At 42.3% G+C, this 20,604-nt stretch overlaps 2 protein-coding genes and 1 long non-coding RNA gene across 3 annotated transcripts; 2 read left to right on the top strand and 1 right to left on the bottom strand.

Annotated features, from left to right (window-relative positions):
• Positions 1-519: 519 nt before the first annotated feature.
• Positions 520-3,612, top strand: LOC127338649 (uncharacterized). The gene is made up of 4 exons (XR_011754242.1): positions 520-818; positions 1,040-2,489; positions 2,663-2,732; positions 3,395-3,612. It is a non-coding gene; the product is annotated as an uncharacterized lncRNA (long non-coding RNA).
• Positions 3,613-16,362: 12,750 nt separating this feature from the next.
• Positions 16,363-16,825, top strand: LOC127339956 (uncharacterized). The gene is made up of 2 exons (XM_051365746.1): positions 16,363-16,696; positions 16,800-16,825. Exons 1-2 carry the CDS (start codon positions 16,363-16,365, stop codon positions 16,823-16,825), a joined length of 360 nt encoding a protein of 119 aa, XP_051221706.1.
• A 394-nt stretch (positions 16,826-17,219) lies between these two features.
• Positions 17,220-19,977, bottom strand: LOC139838158 (uncharacterized). Its single transcript, XM_071827522.1, has 3 exons — positions 19,488-19,977; positions 18,682-18,951; positions 17,220-17,359 (listed from the first exon to the last, which is right to left on the bottom strand). Exons 1-3 carry the CDS (start codon positions 19,975-19,977, stop codon positions 17,220-17,222), a joined length of 900 nt encoding a protein of 299 aa, XP_071683623.1.
• Between the last annotated feature and the right edge of the window lie 627 nt (positions 19,978-20,604).

The raw sequence follows: 20,604 nt of genomic DNA, 5'->3' as shown, positions 1-20,604 counted from the left end.
AGTTTCTAGGTCCAGTACTGAGGCGGAGTACAAATCAGTGGCCAATGCTACCACTGAGATTATTTGGATACAGTCTTTGCTTCGAGAACTTGGTGTGAGGATATCTCAAACGCCATGTTTATGGTGTGATAATATGGGAGCAACGTATTTATCAGCAAATCCAGTGTTTCATGCAAGAGCAAAGCATATTGAGATAGATTTCCACTTTGTGAGAGAACGAGTAATGAAGAAGCAATTGGAGATTCGGTTTATTCGTTCCAAGGATCAAATTGCAGATGGTTTTACAAAGCCCCTTCCTCTTCGAAGCTTTGAAGAGTTTAAGCGTAATCTCAACTTGATACGTTGTGATTAAGGGAGAGTGTTAGACATACGATATAGTTGTACTGTAATAGGTTTCTATATACGTTTCCTTCACGTAATCCTTGTATGCCTTTGGGCCCAAAACCTTCTATATATATCAACGAGAGAATCACGCTCGGGATTATCCGAGTAGACCAAACGTGTATTTTCACACCCTGCTCACGCGCGCTCTCTCCGAGGGAGTCGTCCTCCACTACGTCCCGAAGCTGGGCGCCGACGAGCTCCGGTGGTCCGGATCAAGACCTCTCTCCAGTCTGCTCCTCGCGGCGGCGCAGGTACGATTTGCCGTTTCTCTTCCGCGCCGCCGCGCTAGGGCTCTATTGAGCCTCGCCGTCGATGGTAACCGCCGAGTGGCGAATGCGTGCTTGCCGCGCGCACGTAACACGGCCAGCCGATCTGCTGCGAACTGGCGTCTCGCTCGCATCTCCAATCGATCTCACGCCTATACTGAGCCTAAGGTACCTATTCCCTGGAGATGCACTGATTTGCATTTAGATCATACAAACTACAAGTTAGTAACTTTTTGTTAGATCAGTTGCAAATTACTACACTTTTAAAAGGCGAGTCTTTGAAATAAAATAAGTATCTGATGACCATTTTCGGAATCCAGTAATATATATATATATATATATATATATATATATATATATATATATATATATATATATATATTTTGCAGAGAATGATAATTGTACAATTCATCATCATATGCTTGACACCACAGCACCAGGTTTGGGATCCAGTGGGACGCCCGAGTGCGGCTGGCCCGAGTGCATGCGAGGCCAGCCTGCGCCGCCTTGGCGTCGACCACATCTACCTCTACTACCAGCATCACATAGACACTACAATCTCCATCAAGTACATAGTCTCTTCTTGATGGTACCCCGTATTTTGTTGAATCCTTTCATCAAGTTAGTTTCATATACATTACATACCTTGTGTTTGATTGGTGTGGTTACTCACTGCCGATTCTTGTGCTGAAACTATTGTAGATTGGTGAGCTCAAGAATACGGTGGAGGAGGGCAAGTAAAGTACATTATGCTATTCGATGCAAGCCCAGACACCATCTGGCGTGCTCTCATGGTGCACCTGATCTCCGTGCAGATGAGTGGTCTATGTGGGCTTGCTACATCGATACCGATATTGTGCATCTGTGGTTCTATAATCGGTAGTCCTGATTGAATGATCATTTAAAGAAATTTGTTCATGTGTTTTGTGGACCGTAGAGAATTGAGGGTTGGAATTGTTCCATAAAGCCCAAATTGCCCGTCGGTTTTTCGGTGGAAGAGGGGTGACAGAACAAGTGGCTGCTATATCTTATCTCAGTTGATTTCTACGGCAGTCTGTTCTTTTTGGCTACTTAGACCTGAACCATTTCGTATTCTTGTTTTTTTCGAAAGAACATACTCGCGTTTTTTGGGGAAAAAATGCTGAATAAGAACAAGCTTCTTTGTCTTAAAATGGAAAATTAGGTATTATACATATTTTTGTCTTAAAACGCCGGTTGTCCGCCGTTCCTTCGCTAACATAGGAAAGTTGCAGATTATTATCAGATTACATCACTGCTCTATGCAGCAGTCTGCTAAATCACAGAACTCCAAATAAATTGGATTGATCCGTTAAGTCTGATGATTTGATCACGAAAAGTTGTTGTACACCTCAACCTATTGGTACTTCTCATGACCAGATTATGCACTACAAGTGAGCGAAGGAGAGCCAATATGAGTGTTCTGCATTGCTCCCACAACCATGTAATCCCTGCAGTAGTGTTGTGTGTTCGTAACATTGACAAATCAAACACTGACAAGCAAGTTCATTTCTAATTCTAAAAGATGCATCTGAATATGCACACTGAATTTCTGATTATGTGCAGGGTACATATAATTTTCCTGCCTTCCCGCGTTAATTTGACATGATACTACAGTTTGTGCATCAGTTTTAGCCTTTACACATTTCTTTCAGACATTACACAGTTCATACACTAAGATGTATGGTTTTATCATGTTTCCTGCAGGTTCATATGCTGGTTGTTTGTATAGAGGTATTCAAGTTGTTCTTTGTAAGGAGAATCATTGCCAGTTTGTATGGTAGTTGGGTGATTCCGTAGCTCTATGTTTGTCTTCAGCAGGTACACACTTTTCCAGATTGTTTATTCCACAATCAGGAATAAACATGACATCTCTATTGTGAAATGACAAAATAGTACCACTCTCTTCACACAAACTTATTATTTTGTTTTGCAAGTGGTTGAATGATGCCCTTATGATGTTTTTATTCTGATATGTGAATTACTACTTTCAGGATCCTTTTGTGGCTTATTTACATCAGTGGATAACAACAATGTAGGAAGCAAGCATAAGGTTTTGTTGAGGTAAATTTCCGCTTTGCTATTGCTAGGCCAAGTAACCAGCATATATTGGTTGTAGTAACCAGCATAAATTGATTGCTGATATTTATCATGCTGATGATGTCCAATGGAAATTATAATATTCAGTGCCATATGCCTAGCTGTATGAATTGGTACCAGCAAATTTTTTATGCTAATTTTAGTGTGCCAGAGAGTATCGTAGTCCTATTGTGCACATGTTTCCTTTGCTTAGGCAGTTCTTCAAGAATACTGGTGGAAGAAGTTCGAAAACAAGATAGACAATCATGCAGATTGCATGCTTTGTTCTGGATAAAAACAACACCAGGCTATTATTTTTTTGAAAAGGAGCTACAAATTTTGGATATAGAATCTGGAAAGCATTCCACATAAAAATTCTTGAGGATGCATGTTTTAGCCATTTTCTGAAGAAAGTGAGTTGCAATTTATCTGCCTTGTTAAACTTGCTACTGGTCACGTGTTTATGTACAGTTTTTCTGTGATGATTTCATTTATTAATGGGGTACTATGAACATGTGAACATGAGGAACTTGTGCCTAAGGAGTAAGGACTGCATTTTGAATGCTTTTGTAGAACATATTTGGTGCAATTTATTGCATTTGTTGTTGGGTTAACTTCCGTATGATGTGATTTATCTTATCTTGCAGGATCCAAAAAGATAGTGTTCCATATTGTCACTGATGCAATGAGTTTCCTGCAATGACGATGTAGTTTATCTTAAATCCACCAAGTCATGCAACAATTCGAATTGAAACCTGGTTGGGTTGAAATGGCTCCCTGCTGCTTTTAGTTCCAGATTTACGCAGAAAGTGCATTCGAGATCTAAGATACACTTCTGCACTGAATCACTTGCACTCTTACTTGCCTGAGGGATTCCCTTCTCTGAGGAAAGTTCTACTCTTCAACCATGATGTCGTAGTCCAAAAAGTTTGTTGAATATTTGTTCAACCAAATACAGGTTGAACCAGATAGTACGACTTCCTCCTCTATCAAGTTGAAGACGTGTAGCAGGGTGTCCTCAAGATATATGTACGTCAACGTTGATATGGTATGTTTCCACTTGATGCAGTTTTAAGCCAGCCCTCTAAATTTGCTCTCCATGGTATATAATTTAGAACTTCAGTGAATGTTGTAAGTTTAAACATATCATTTTGGGGCTCCGAGCAAGGCCCGGTTGTTCCCGAGTCCCGTCCCCCATCTGGTAGCATGTAACATTCCTGTTGTCTGTCAAATATAGAGTAGATCTTGAAGTTTCCCCCATAGTGGCGTGTTCTGGTTTTGATTTGGGGCAGATGAATTTGGAGGTTAGGTCCATGATGTGTTAGTTTCTGTGTCGTTTCCATTTCAACTATGAATTTTCTTACTCATTCACTTGTGTCGTTACCATGAGAGTACTATGCATGTGACAGCTCATTTTTTAATCTATCAGCATATGTAAGCTGGTGCCAGTTTTCAATTTCTTATTTTTTTTTCCTTTTCCTCAGGTTGTTCCTACCCCACATAATTAACCCATCTGTTTAATCTATCAGCATAGGTTAACTGGTGTCAGTTTTCAATTTCTTATTTTTTTCATTCGCTTGACATTGACATTCCCATCCGGCATCTGAGAAGCGCTAGCATGGTGTCGAGTAGTGTGGCATCTGGACATGTGGTTGATACGTCTCCGACGTATCGATAATTTCTTATGTTCCATGCCACATTATTGATGATATCTACATGTTTTATGCATACTTTATGTCATATTTATGCGTTTTCCGGAACTAACCTATTAACGAGATGCCGAAGTGCCAGTTCCTGTTTTCTGCTATTTTTGGTTTCAGAAATCCTAGTAAGGAAATATTCTCGGAATTGGACGAAATCAACGCCCAGGGTCCTATTTTCACACGAAGCTTCCAGAAGACCGGAGGAGATACGAAGTGGGGCCACGAGGTGGCGCCACACTAAGGCAGCGCGGCCAGGCTAGGGCCCGCGCCGCCCTGTTGTGTGGGTCCCTCGTGACTCCACCGACCTTGCCCTTCCGCCTACTTAAAGTCTCTGTCGCGAAAACCCTACCACGTTCGACGAAACCAGAGAAAACCTTCCAGAGCCACCGCCATCGCGAAGCCAAGATCTGGGGGACATGAGTCTCTGTTCCGGCACGCCGCCGGGACGGGGAAGTGCCCCCGGAAGGCTCCTCCATCGACACCACCGCCATCTTCATCAACGCTGCTGTCTCCCATGAGGAGGGAGTAGTTCTCCATCGAAGCTCGGGGCTGTACCGGTAGCTATGTGGTTCATCTCTCTCCTATGTACTTCAATACAATAATCTCATGAGCTGCCTTACATGATTGAGATTCATATGATGATGCTTGTAATCTAGATGTCATTATGCTAGTCAAGTGGGTTTTACTTATGTGATCTCCGGAGACTCCTTGTCCCACGTGTGTAAAGGTGACAGTGTGTGCACCGTGTGGGTCTCTTAGGCTATATTTCACAGAATACTTATTCACTGAGTTATGATTTGAGTTGGATGTCTCTATGAAATTGTGGTGTGTTAGTACCTCCTGTGAATGCTCAAAGTGACAGCGTGGGGTGTTCATTAGTACTTGGGAATGCATCTTTAAGGTTTGCCTACATGATGAATTAGTGTTCGTTATCTTGCCAGAGAGTAATTCAGAGTGGCATAGTGAAGTGCTTATTTATATCTCTTTATGATTGCAATGTGTTTTGTATCACAATTTATCTGTGTGCTACTCTAGTGATGTTATTAAAGTAGTTTATTCCTCCTGCACGGTGTAATGGTGACAGTGTGTGCATCGTGTAGTACTTGGCGTAGGCTATGATTGTGATCTCTTGTAGATTATGAAGTTAACTATTGCTATGATAGTATTGATGTGATCTATTCCTCCTTTCGTAGTGTGAAGGTGACAGTGTGCATGCTATGTTAGTACTTGGTTTGGTTATGTTGATCTGTCATGCACTCTAAGGTTACTTACATATGAACATTGAATATTGTGGAGCTTGTTAACTCCGGCATTGAGGGTTCGTGTAATCCTACACAGTTAGTGGTGTTCATCATCCAACAAGAGGGTGTAGAGTCTAGCATCTATCTATTTATTCTGTTATGTGATCAATGTTGAGAGTGTCCACTAGTGAAAGTATGATCCCTAGGCCTTGTTCCTAAATACTGCTATCGCTGCTTGTTTACTGTTTTACTGCATCTTTACTTCCTACAATATTACTACCATCAACTACACGCCAGCAAGCACTTTTCTGGTGCCGTACTACTGCTCATATTCATTCATACCACTTGTATTTCACTATCTCTTCGCCGAACTAGTGCACCTATTAGGTGTGTTGGGGACACAAGAGATTTCTTGCTTTGTGGTTGCAGGGTTGCATGAGAGGTTATCTTTGACCTCTTCCTCCCTGAGTTCGATAAACCTTGGGTGATCCACTTAAGGGAAACTTGCTGCTGTTCTACAAACCTCTGCTCTTGGAGGCCCAACACTGTCTACAAGAATAGAAGCACCCGTAGACATCAAGCACTTTTCTGGCGCCGTTGCCGGGGATCTGAAGAAAAGCTACACCACAAAGATTTTTAACTCCCACGTCAACTACGCGCCAAGCATATTTTCTGGCGCCGTTGCCGGGGACGAAAGGTAAAAGGCATTCATACTTCGGTCCCAGGTAAAGTACTTTTCTGTTACCGTTGTGTGTGTGCTCGAAGCTATTTCCTTTAGATCCTGCAATTGCATCTTTTTGTTTTTTGTTTACACTAGTTAGGCATAATGGACAACAATGAGCTTCTTATTCTATTTCCTGATTTAAGACATGGATGGTTTGATGCGAAAATTAAAAAACCTATGGAACATATTAGTATGAACGCTTTGAACACCATTGTTGCTAATGATATGGAAAATTCTAAGCTTGGGGAAACTGGCTTTGATGAGCATGATATTTTTAGTCCCCCAAGCATTGAGGAGAAAATTTACTTTGACGATACTTTGCCTCCTATTTATGATGATTATAATGATATTGGTCTTTTAGTGCCGCCTACTATGGAGAGTAATTTTTATGATGATAATACTATGCCTCCTACACTTGATGAGAATAATAATGATAGCTACTTTGTTGAATTTGCTCCCACTACAATTAATAAGAATGACTATGCTTATGTTGGGAGTAGTAATAATTTTATGCATTAGACTCATGATAAGAATGCTTTATGTGATAGTTATATTGTTGAGTTTGTTCATGATGCCTCTGAAAGTTATTATGAGAGAGGAAAATATGGTTGTAGAAATTTTCATGTTACTAAAACACCTCTCTATATGCTGAAATTTTTGAAGTTACACTGGTTTTATCTTCCTATGCTTGTTACTTTGCTCTTCATGAACTTGTTTATGTACAAGATTCCTTTGCATAGGAAGTGGGTTAGACTTAAATGTGTTTTGAATTTTCTTCTTGATGCTCTCTTTTGCTTCAACTCTTATCTCTTGCGAGTGCATCACTAAAACTGCTGAGCCCATCTTAATGGCTATAAAGAAAGCACTTCTTGGGAGATAACCCATGTGTTTATTTTACTACAGCAATTTTTGTTTTGTTGAGTCTTGGAAGTTGATTACTACTGTAGCAACCTCTCCTTATCTTTATTATATTGCATTTTTGTGCCAAGTAAAGTCTCTATGGTAAAGTTGATGCTAGATTTGGATTGCTGCGCAGAAACATCATTGCTGTCTGTCACGAATTCACGCAGAAGTCTCTGTAAAAAAATCAAAAAAATCTGCAAATTTACGTGTGTGATCCTCCGATATGTACGCAACTTTCATTAGTTTTGAGTTTTTCTGTTTGAGCAAGTTAAGTGCCCCTTCCAGGTTCGTCTTTACGGACTGTTCTGTTTTTGATAGATTCTGCCTTTTATTTCGCATTGCCGCTTTTGTTAAGTTGAATGAGTTTCTTTGTTCCATTAACTTTCAGAAGTTTTGTGCAAAGTCCAGAAGTGTTAAGAATGATTGTGTCACCTCTGAACATGTGAATTTTTGATTGTGCACTAACCCTCTAATGAGTTTGCTTAAAGTTTGGTGTGGAGGAAGTTTTCAAGGGTCAAGAGAGGAGGATGATATACTATGATCAAGAAGAGTGAAAAGTCTAAGCTTGGGGATGCACCCGTGGTTCATCCCTGCATATTTCAAGAAGACTCAAGCATCTAAGCTTGGGGATGCCCAAGGCATCCCCTTCTTCATCGACAAATTTATCAGGTTCCTCCCTTGAAACTATATTTTTATTCGATCACATCATATGTACTTTACTTGGAGCGTCTGTTTATTTTTGTTTTTTGTTTTTGTTTGAATAAATGCTTGTGTGGGAGAGAGACACGCTCCGCTGGTTCATATGAACACATGTGTTCTTAGCTTTTAATGTTCATGGCGAAGGTTGAAACTGCTTCGTTCATTGTTATATGGTTGGAAACGGGAAATGCTACATGTAGTAATTGATAAAATGTCTTGGATAATTTGATACTTGGCAATTGTTGTGCTCATGTTTAAGCTCTTGCATCATATACTTTGCACCCATTAATGAAGAAATACATAGAGCTTGCTAAAATTTGGTTTGCATAATTGGTCTCTCTAAGGTCTAGATAATTTCTAGTATTGAGTTTTGAACAACAAGGAAGACGGTGTAGAGTCTTATAATGTTTACAATATGTCTTTTATGTGAGTTTTGCTGCACCGGTTCATCCTTGTGTTTGTTTCAAATAACCTTGCTAGCCTAAACCTTGTATCGAGAGGGAATACTTCTCATGCATCCAAAATCCTTGAGCCAACCACTATGCCATTTGTGTCCATCATACCTACCTACTACATGGTATTTCTCCGCCATTCCAAAGTAAATTGCTTGAGTGCTACCATTAAATTTCCATCATTCGCCTTTGCAATATATAGCTCATGGGACAAAATAGCCTTAAAAACTATTGTGGTATTGAATATGTACTTATGCACTTTATCTCTTATTAAGTTGCTTGTTGTGCGATAACCATGTTCCTGGGGACGCCATCAACTACTCTTTGTTGAATATCATGTGAGTTGCTATGCATGCCCGTCTTGTCTGAAGTAAGGGAGACCTACCACTTAATGGTTAGAGCATGCATATTGTTAGAGAAGAACATTGGGCCGCTAACTAAAGCCATGAATCATGGTGGAAGTTTCAGTTTTGGACATACATCCTCAATCTCATATGAGAACACTAATTGTTGCTACATGCTTATGCATTAAAGAGGAGTCCATTATCTGTTGTCCATGTTGTCCCGGTATGGATGTCTAAGTTGAGAATAATCAAAAGCGAGAAATCCAAAATGCGAGCTTTCTCCTTAGACCTTTGTACAGGCGGCATGGAGGTACCCCTTTGTGACACTTGGTTAAAACATGTGTATTGCGATGATCCCGGTAGTCCAAGCTAATTAGGACAAGGTGCGGGCACTATTAGTACACTATGCATGAGGCTTGCAACTTGTAAGATATAATTTACATGATACATATGCTTTATTACTACCGTTGACAAAATTGTTTCATGTTTTCAAACTAAAAGCTCTAGCATAAATATAGCAATCGATGCTTTCCTCTGCGAAGGGCCTTTCTTTTACTTTTATGTTGAGTCAGTTCACCTATCTCTCTCCACCTCAAGAAGCAAACACTTGTGTGAACTGTGCATTGATCCCTACATACTTGCATATTGCACTTGTTATATTACTTTGCATTGACAACTATCCATGAGATGTACATGTTATAAGTTGAAAGCAACCGCTGAAACTTAATCTTCATTTGTGTTGCTTCAACACCTTTACTTTGAATTATTGCTTTATGAGTTAACTCTTATGCAAGACTTATTGATGCTTGTCTTGAAGTACTATTCATGAAAATTCTTTGCTTTATGATTCAGTTGTTTACTCATGTCATTACCATTGTTTTGATCGTTGCATTCATTACATATGCTTACAATAGTATGATCAAGGTTATGATGGCATGTCACTCCAGAAATTATCTTTGTTATCGTTTACCTGCTCGGGACGAGCAGGAACTAAGCTTGGGGATGCTGATACGTCTCCGACGTATCGATAATTTCTTATGTTCCATGCCACATTATTGATGATATCTATATGTTTTATGCATACTTTATGTCATATTTATGCGTTTTCCGGAACTAACCTATTAACGAGATGCCGAAGTGCCAGTTCCTGTTTTCTGCTATTTTTGGTTTCAGAAATCCTAGTAAGGAAATATTCTCGGAATTGGACGAAATCATCGCCCAGGGTCCTATTTTCACACGATGCTTCCAGAAGACCGGAGGAGATACGAAGTGGGGCCACGAGGTGGTGCCACAGTAAGGCGGCGCGGCCAGGCTAGGGCCCGCACCGCCCTGTTGTGTGGGTCCCTCGTGACTCCACCGACCTTGTCCTTCCGCCTACTTAAAGTCTCCGTCGCGAAAACCCTACCACGTTCGACGAAACCAGAGAAAACCTTCCAGAGCCGCCGCCATCGCGAAGCCAAGATCTGGGGGATAGGAGTCTCTGTTCCGGCACGCCGCCGGGACGGGGAAGTGCCCCCGGAAGGCTCCTCCATCGACACCACCGCCATCTTCATCAACGCTGCTGTCTCCCATGAGGAGGGAGTAGTTCTCCATCGAGGCTCGGGGCTGTACCGGTAGCTATGTGGTTCATCTCTCTCCTATGTACTTCAATACAATAATCTCATGAGCTGCCTTACATGATTGAGATTCATATGATGATGCTTGTAATCTAGATGTCATTATGCTAGTCAAGTGGGTTTTACTTATGTGATCTCTGGAGACTCCTTGTCCCATGTGTGTAAAGGTGACAGTGTGTGCACCGTGTGGGTCTCTTAGGCTATATTTCACAGAATACTTATTCACTGAGTTATGATTTGAGTTGGATGTCTCTATGAAATTGTGGTGTGTTAGTACCTCCTGTGAATGCTCAAAGTGACAGCGTGGGGTGTTCATTAGTACTTGGGAATGCATCTTTAAGGTTTGCCTACATGATGAATTAGTGTTCGTTATCTTGCCAGAGAGTAATTCAGAGTGGCATAGTGAAGTGCTTATTTATATCTCTTTATGATTGCAATGTGTTTTGTATCACAATTTATCTGTGTGCTACTCTAGTGATGTTATTAAAGTAGTTTATTCCTCCTGCACGGTGTAATGGTGACAGTGTGTGCATCGTGTAGTACTTGGCGTAGGCTATGATTGTGATCTCTTGTAGATTATGAAGTTAACTATTGCTATGATAGTATTGATGTGATCTATTCCTCCTTTCGTAGTGTGAAGGTGACAGTGTGCATGCTATGTTAGTACTTGGTTTGGTTATGTTGATCTGTCATGCACTCTAAGGTTACTTACATATGAACATTGAATATTGTGGAGCTTGTTAACTCCGGCATTGAGGGTTCGTGTAATCCTACACAGTTAGTGGTGTTCATCATCCAACAAGAGGGTGTAGAGTCTAGCATCTATCTATTTATTCTGTTATGTGATCAATGTTGAGAGTGTCCACTAGTGAAAGTATGATCCCTAGGCCTTGTTCCTAAATACTGCTATCGCTGCTTGTTTACTGTTTTACTGCATCTTTACTTCCTACAATGTTACTACCATCAACTGCACGCCAGCAAGTACTTTTCTGGCGCCGTACTAGTGCTTATATTCATTCATACCACTTGTATTTCACTATCTCTTCGCCGAACTAGTGCACCTATTAGGTGTGTTGGGGACACAAGAGATTTCTTGCTTTGTGGTTGCAGGGTTGCATGAGAGGGATATCTTTGACCTCTTCCTCCCTGAGTTCGATAAACCTTGGGTGATCCACTTAAGGGAAACTTGCTGTTGTTCTACAAACCTCTGCTCTTCGAGGCCCAACACTGTCTACAAGAATAGAAGCACCCGTAGACATCAGTGGTCATTTGGGAAGAGCTGGCCGGAGGAAGGTGAAGAGCGATAGGAGATTCCTCAGCTGACACTGTTAATGACCAGGCTCCTCTACTGCAACCGAACATTTAGTTGCTCATGAGTGAAATATGAGTGAAATATGAGGTTGTTTATGATCCCGCAAAATAAATGTAGGTTTACTAAGGAACTTGCTCGGTGACCTAAAACAGGCTCGACTCATTGGTTTTTTTTGTGAGCTGGACTGAATAACGATTGATGATTGTTTCCTACTTATCTCAACTGAATGTTCATATATTTTTTGAATTTCAGGATGCACCAAAGAAAACAATAAGTGTGTGTCGTATTTCCATCTACAAGGTCATATTGAAAGGAGCATACCAAAAGCTTATATTGAGTAGTGGGAAGCTTAGTGTGTATCGCATTTCCATCTACAATGTTCATATATTTTTTGAATTTCAGGATGCACTAAAGATATCATTTATAATACTCTTATAAAATGCTGAAATTCCAAATGTGGTTCCAACAAATGTATGTAAAGGGCAGCTTAGTGATTACTATATTAATATTCCATGATACATTTGCTGACTACAACTGCATACCTGAATATTTGAATGATTTTCATGAAAAATGGAAAAAAGGATTTGTGGCAAAGATGTAACTGATCCTCTTATCGCAGATGAATGTTTGAATCCTTTTCATGAAAGTTGTAGAGGATATTGTTATAGCTGATGAATGAACTAAATTGTCATCCTCTGAAGAATTGTTTTAACAAATCAATGAATGGTTAACAAATAAACTCATTGAAGAGTTGTTTATGTTTTACTATTTATCAGAGACTACACGGTGCCGCTTTAACTTACAACTTGTCAGATTGCAGAACCTAGCGGTGGCGGAGGAAAAGAGGGAAGGTGGCGGAGGAAAAGAGGGAAGCAGTTTGATTACTAAGCACCTTTTGTATGTTTTGTCTCTAGATATTTATGAATATTAAAGTGTTGTTTGGACTAATTAAAAAAATTCTTTTATTTATACCTATCATTGTAGCACTCTCGTTTTGTGAGAGAATAATACATCCAAAAGAAGAGGTTGTTGAGTTAACAGTTATAAAGGCCTAGAACATAGGTGTGGATTTACCGCAGAAGAGTAACAAGAAGATCACGCTGATGCACAACAATGTTATTTTATTATTGTGTTCGGTATTATTATGTTGTAGTACATTATGATATTCCTGATTTGTTTTTAATTTTTATAGTGAGTTGTAAATTATATACATTAAAAAATGAAGTAGTAGTTTTTGATATTCTTGATTTGTTTTGAATTTTTATAGTGAGTTGTGACTTATATATGTACATTAAAAATGAAATTTGTGGACCCGTGGCAACGCACGGGCATTTGTACAAAACAAATCTACAAAACAAATGTATCTTTGAAAATTAAAATCTCCACTTCGCAAAGGTGTAGTCCTAACTAAGAATAGCCTTGCAAAGCACAACGGACATGGAAAGAGAAGTGTTAATTTGTTTCCAGTCGAAAAAATCAAAGTATCATGTTAATTGTTAAACAGAGTCGGTCGACAATAGGAGTAATGTATGATCCTATCACGTTAAGCTAACAGGTTGTATAAACAGCTCTTAGTTCAGTTAGCCTGTTGTGATCCCAAATATACGTAACAACCTTTTATACCCTGATGTTGTCTCATATATAAGAGAGTTACCACCGACGCTGAGAGGTATAGCACAATCCACTCTAATCTACATTGTTTTCATATCAAACATATTGTTGAGATACATATCTGTGAATATCTGGATGTGTATCCTCTGTAGTTATGTATAGCGATACATATCTTTGTATTTATTATTGGACCCGCCTCCTTCCTTGTATAGTCGAGGACGTGGCCTATATATGTACCGTCATATGCATCCGATCAATACATCGAGCATTGCATCTCTCTCTACATGGTATCAGACACCTCCTAGATCCTACCTCAGCCGCGCGCCGCCTCTCTCCCCGTGTGCTGCTGCCCCCTCCCCTAAACCCTAGCCGAGCGCCGCCTCTCCCCCCGTGCGCCGCCCCCCTCTTCCCCACCATGTCCACCCCCAGCTCCAACCCCTTCGCCGACTCCTCCATCCCCGACCCCGGCCAGCTCCGCGCCGTCGCCATTGCCGACCATGTCCCCGTCAAGCTGTCCACCACCGCCGCCAACTACCTCGCCTGGAAGACGTACTTCTACCTCCTCTTCCGCGAGTACAACCTGCGTGACCACATCGATGGCACCGCCGACTTCCTCGCCTGCGACTCCGACTGGCTGGCCATCGACGCCACCATCATCCGCTGGCTCTTCCTCACCGTCTCGCCGGACATCTTCAAGACCGTCGTTCGGGAGGGCGATGATGCCCGCACGGTGTGGGGAAAGATCAACGGCCTCTTCACCAATAACAAGCTACAACGTGTTGTCTTTTTGCAGCAGGAATTCTTCGGCACACCCCAGGGCGATCAAGCCTTGGACGCATACTGCCTGTGCCTCAAGGCCATCTCCGACGAGCTCCAGGACCTTGGGTTCCGGATTGGCGACGAGCTCCTCCTCTCCACCCTCACTGCCGGCCTCAATGTGGACCTCGGCAACACCGCCTCCAACCTCACCCTCATGACCAACCCTACGTTCGAGCGGGCGGTCGACTACCTCCGGCTGGAGGAACAGCGGCTGAAGGGTGTGCGCACCCGGGCGGTTCACACCGCTCTATGGGCCAGCGGCAACAACGTCCTTCCTCATGGCGGAGGAGCTCCACCGGCGCCCACCCCCGCCCCTCCACACCCCGCGCCTCAACCGCCACAACACCAAGGAGGAGGGGGCAGTGGCCGTGGCTGTCGCCGTGGCTGTGGTGGTGGCCGCGGCGGTGGCAACAACGGCGGCCCCGACATCGTCAGTCCGCGCCCCGGGTACTCACACCCCACTCCGCCGTGGGCGCGCGGACACAACCCCTGGACGGGGGTCGTGCACGCCTACACCATGCCCGTTCCGTGCCCCCCGGCACCGTCGGCCCCCGTCCGCCGACGCACCAGGCCTTCATCGCCGCGCCACTGCAGGCTCCCGCCGGCCCGCCCTACGCCCCCGCCTACGGCGGCATGATGCCGCAGGCCTCGACGGCCCACTGGGACCCCGCGCTGTACACCGCCCTTCAGTACGCCGCCTCGCCGGGCGCTTATTCTGGCGGTGGTGACTGGTTCATGGACACCGGAGCCTCCGCACACATGGCTGCTCACCCGGGTAACCTTTCCACTTCATCTCCGACATCCACTTCCTCTCGCATCATCGTCGGTAACGGTGTTGGTCTTCCCATCTCTCATATTGGCTCCACTCATTTTCCTTCTAACTCCACGCCATTGTCTCTTAATAATGTCTTAGTTTCACCACATCTTGTTCAGAATTTAGTTTTCATGTGCAAGTTTGCCATTGTTATATGGCCAGTCATCAAGGTGAATTTTAACTTGTACCAACCTTAAATTCTTGCCACAGAAATTGCCATTGGTTACGGGGTATTGATTGTAATTTTAAAATCCTTATTTGGGTGGAAGCGGTAGCCATGATTCAGTCGCTATGGCTATGTCTAAATGACATTGTGTTTAATAAAAAAAAATTTCTCCCTTCCAGGTTATCTACCAGGCTCTCTTCATGATCTATTTTTCCTGCAGCCAATGCCCCAAACATATTTGAGACGCTATTTTCCTTTAATACAATTCTACCAAGTAACTGCTAATTACTGATTTTCTAGCCGTTACCTGGATGAAATTCAGTTACTGGATCGGTTGATTTGATTTGGATGTCCAGAAAATAAAATTCAGACATCTGAACCATAGAAACTAATCTGCCTTTTTAATTCCTGAACCTTGATGAGTTATTTGGCGTATAACTTTTGGCTGATTCCAAATATTTCATTGGAGTTCGGATAACAGAAGTTTTTGGAGATTAACGTGACATAGGGTATTGGTGGCTTGGTGCATCCGTCTTATGTACGGGCTACAGTCCTACAGACTCACAAATTATTAAATCATGAATCCATCGCCATCGAAATGTCATTGAGAGTGGTGCTGCGAAGTTAGTCCTGATATCAAGTGTGCTGAACCAATACTGCGATATCTAAGCACTGCGCAAATACTTCATGTGCAGTTTAATTGTACCGTAATAAGAAAATTGGAAGTACAGCTACACCTGAAAGGCTGAAACCTTTACTGGGTGTTGACTAGACGCCCTGTAAATATACAGGATTATTCTTATATCTGACTTCTGGGATGACGATTTTGGCTTAAGTTATTAATCATGTACGGACAATGCAATAGCAAGTTAGTGCCAACAATATTCAAAGAATTAATTCTAAATTTTGGTAGAATATGCTTACTTCCACATGTATGTTCTTCATTTCCTATGAACCAGAATATTAAGTTTTGTCAAGACTCGTGACTGGACGTCTGAGCTTGGTAGAAACAAGGCAGATACATACGCATTTCAGTCGTGCCATAAAAAAAACCAAAACCGTCTGCACATCCGAAGTAGGAGTACTTGCCCTTCAGCACACCATGATCCTACGTATATAAACCAAGGCATCCCTTGCCAAACCCCACACACACGAAGCTAATTAACACGTAGCCATTCATTCTAATTAACACTGAAACTGCATACCATACCATGGCAAGGCTGTTTGTTGTGTGCTTGGTTATCCTTACCTTCGCCACGGCCGTGGCGACGTCGAGGGCGCCAATAACAGCGGCGGCGGGCGGCGCCGATGACTGCGACGGCGACGTGCAGGCCCTGGTTGCCAACTGCCAACAGTACGTCCAGTTCCCGGCGAACCCGAAGATCGACCCGTCGGCGGCCTGCTGCGGCGTGATCCAGAACGCCGACATACCGTGCCTGTGCGGCAAGGTCACCCCGGAGGTGGAGAAGTTCATCTGCATGGACAAGGTCGTCTTCGTCGCCGCCTACTGCAAGAGGCCCTTCAAGGCTGGCTCCACCTGTGGAAGTAAGCGTGAACAAAACCATATGCTAGTCGATCTGGCTCCTACCCGAACCTGTGCACACATGATTCATGCATTTTTATGGTTGCTTTGATTGTTGTTTTGCAGGCTACCACGTTCCTCCGATCGCATAATCCAGCATATCTTCCGACTGGACGATCACGAAGGTTGCAGATGCTATTTTAGGCCTTCACCCTTTGTACTCGTGCTTGAGAGTTGCATATTTGCTAAGAATTGATTTACTGGACTATCGCCCCTGATAAATCTATGTATGTACTTTGTGATAGTAAATAAAGTCGACAAGAGATGTATTGTCGCCCGATATAAAAAGCAGTTGACTACGCCATTATTTTTTTCCGATAAAGGGCGCTTTATTACTCGATGTATCAAGCATTACACACAGCCTCTGCATAGTTAAGATGCACACAGCATTTATGAATCCAATCCAACATCCAAGTCAAACTAATACATAAAGGATAAAGGAAAAAAGCAAACTAATCGATAGCTCCATTGGCTTCTATCCTACGGCTATGCTGCCACCCATATTGGGTAATAAAATCCTTGGTCATATTCTCCAATCGTATAGACACCTCTATAAATAGGTCTCGGTCCTCGAAGCGTTGAAGCGGTGACCATGAACGCAGCATGGTTGTACATCTCTAGATAACCTGCATGATAGAAGAATTTTTGTCATTAAAAACTTTGTCGTTTCTACACAGCCAAAGCGACCATATAACTGCAATCGCTCCCACTCGGATAATCGTTTTACTGAGTCCACCACATTTAACCAATTACCAATTATATTGGTTATACTACGGGGTGGATACAGGGTAGAACCTATCTGAATGATTGACCATATAGATCTAGCAACCCGACAATTGAAGAAAATGTGTTTTATTGTCTCATCTTTGTGACAGAACACACATTCTTTGCAACCCTTCCAGTTGCATTTTACAAGGTTATCTTTAGTAAGAATCACACCTCGACGAAAATACCATGTGAAGACCTTCGTTTTCAATGGTAACTTCATCTTCCAGATGGATTTATTATTTAAAATCGGTTGGGTAGGAATGCAAAGGGCTTTATACATTGAGTCTACCGAGAATACACCATTCTTGGTAAGACTCCAATGGAATTCATCAGATCCCGTAGATAACTATATTGAATCTAACCGCTGAAGCAGTTTGTTCCAAGAGTCAAGGCGGGGACCAATAAGATCACGTCTGAACGTTACCGAGGGTGGAGAAGGTTCCATCACCTTCTGCAAGGTATCCCCTTTATAACGAACAATATTGTATAAGGTCGGATACTGTTCGCGAAGAGTGGTTGTTCCCAACCATTGATCCTCCCAAAAATGTATCTCCGCCCCATTCCTAATGGAGAAGGAGCCAATAGAAAAAAGTATTTCTTTGTTGCCATGACGCCAGCCCAGAAGTGTGAATCCCCCGGTTTCCAAATAACCTGGGATATTGCCTTTGAGCCTACATACTTTTTTCGCAGTAGCTGTTGCCATACACCGTCCTCCGTTAAAAACCGGGCCAGCCATTTTCCTAGCAAGGCCCTATTCTTAACTTCCAGATCGTGGACCCCAAGTCCACCTTGATCTTTTAGTTGGCATACAACACTCCATTTTGTCAACCGATATTTTTTATTTTCACTATCCCCTTGCCAAAAGAATCTTGATCGGAAGTAATCCAATCTATGCAAGTCTCCTTTGGGTAACTGGAAGAAAGAAACCATATACAATACCATATTGTAAGCACTGAATTTATGAGGACTAATCTTCCCCCAAGGGATAGGAGCTTTCCTTTCCAACTAGTAAGGCGTTTCTGAAGTCGTTCTTCGACGATTTTCCATTCGGCCATGGTTAGTCTCCGATGGTAAATCAGAATACCAAGATAGCTAACTGGAAAACAACCAAGCCCACAGCCGAATAGCTCGGCATAAAGATTGGCATCATCTATGGCCTCGCCAAAACAAAACAACTCACTTTTATGGAAGTTGATCTTAAGACCTGATAATTGCTCGAATGCTGAAAGAATTAACTTGAGATTCCTTGCCTTTGCCAAATCATGATCCATAAATAGGATTGTATCGTCGGCATACTGAAAAATTGATAAGCCCCCATCAACTAAATGGGGGACCACACGTTCAATTTGGCCATCGAACTTAGCGCGTTCAATTATAATTGCAAGCATATCCGCCACAATGTTAAAGAGCATCGGGGACAAAGGATTGCCTTGCCTGAGTCCTTTTTTGTCTGGAAGTAATTGCCAATGTCATCATTGACCTTTATGGAAACACTTCCACCAAAAATGACATTATTAATTAGAGCGCGCCACTTATAAGAAAATCCTTTCATCCGAAGTGTTTGTTGAAGAAAGGACCATTTAACTTTATCGTAGGCTTTTTCAAAGTCGATTTTGAGTATGACCCCATTCAACTTTTTACGGTGCATCTGATGAACTGTTTCATGCAAAGTGACAACTCCATCTAGGATGTATCTGCCTTGCATGAAAGCTGTATGAGAAGGACGCACTACATGGTCTGCCACGGAATTCAGTCGAATAGTAGCAACTTTTGTGAAAATTTTGAAACAAACATTTAAAAGACATATGTGTCTGAATTGTTGGATCCGTTCCGCATCAGTAACTTTCGGTAAGAGAATGATTTCACCAAAATTGATACGGAATAGATCCAATTGTCCCTCATGAAGATCCATAAATAATTCTAATAAATCAGTTTTCACAATATCCCAGAAAGACTGATAGAATTCGGCAGGAAAACCATTCGGACCTGGTGCCTTGTTATGCTCCATCAGAAAGACCGCCTTCCTAATCTCCTCCTCGGAATAAGGTGCTATTAGAATGACATTTTCTTCTGGAATCACCTGTGGAATATCATCCGTCCTGGATTCATCCATGGATAGATCCGATTCCTCAGGTTCACCAAACAGGCCCTTATAGTAAGTAGTAATATAGGATTTAAGCTGCTCCTGACCTTCGATCGTGCCCTCTTCCTGGACAAGAGAGTGAATGCGTTTCTTTCTGTGTCTACCATTGGCAACACTATGAAAGTATATTGTATTCGCATCTCCTTCCAATAGGAACTGGGCCTTAGATCTCTGGTACCATTTGAGTTCCTCTTCACGAAGTAAACCGGCTAACTTTGCATTGTATTGATTTTTAAGTTCAATTTCTTGCGCAGTCAGCGGGCGAACCTCAGCGATTGCCTCATCAATATGTGATGTTAGGCTGAGTTTCTCTTGTTTGAGCTGCCCAGTCATGTGCCTAGCCCACCCCCAAGGTATCTACGCACCGAGCGTATTTTATTATTCCACCTTTGGATTGGGGTGTTCCCGGCAACCGGCTTATCCCAAATAAATTTAATCATGTCTGCAAAACCATCCCGATATAGCCCAAAAAACCATCCAAGTTCAAATTTGAACCGACGTCTATGTTGCGGCAATGGTGTCCCAGTAGATAACAAAATAAGCGCGTGGTCTGACAATGCTTCGATACGAGGGAGAGCTCGTACTGGGACTAGAGGGAACTGAAATTCCCAATCAGAGTCCATAAGTACTCTATCCAACTTCTCGTATGTCGGCTCAGGAAGACTATTTGCCCAAGTGAATTGTCTCCCAACCATTGTAACCTCTCTCAAATCGAAGCTATCAATGACAACATTCAATAAGAAAGGCCTATGGGTGTCAAACCTACCCTTGCTCTTTTCCTGAGGGTATCTAAGAAAGTTAAAATCCCCTCCTATGATGATAGGATGAGGATTGTCCTTAGCCAAATTTACCAACTCATGGAGAAAAGCGGGCTTATGCATATCCTGTGCGGCTCCATAGACAGAAATCAAACTCCATAAGAAGTTATCAAACCTATTCCGAATGTGAAGTTTGATATGA

Source organism: Lolium perenne, chromosome 3 (assembly GCF_019359855.2).
Source record: "Lolium perenne isolate Kyuss_39 chromosome 3, Kyuss_2.0, whole genome shotgun sequence".
Lineage (NCBI taxonomy): Eukaryota > Viridiplantae > Streptophyta > Magnoliopsida > Poales > Poaceae > Lolium > Lolium perenne.
This window is presented reverse-complemented; position numbering and strand designations above follow the sequence as displayed.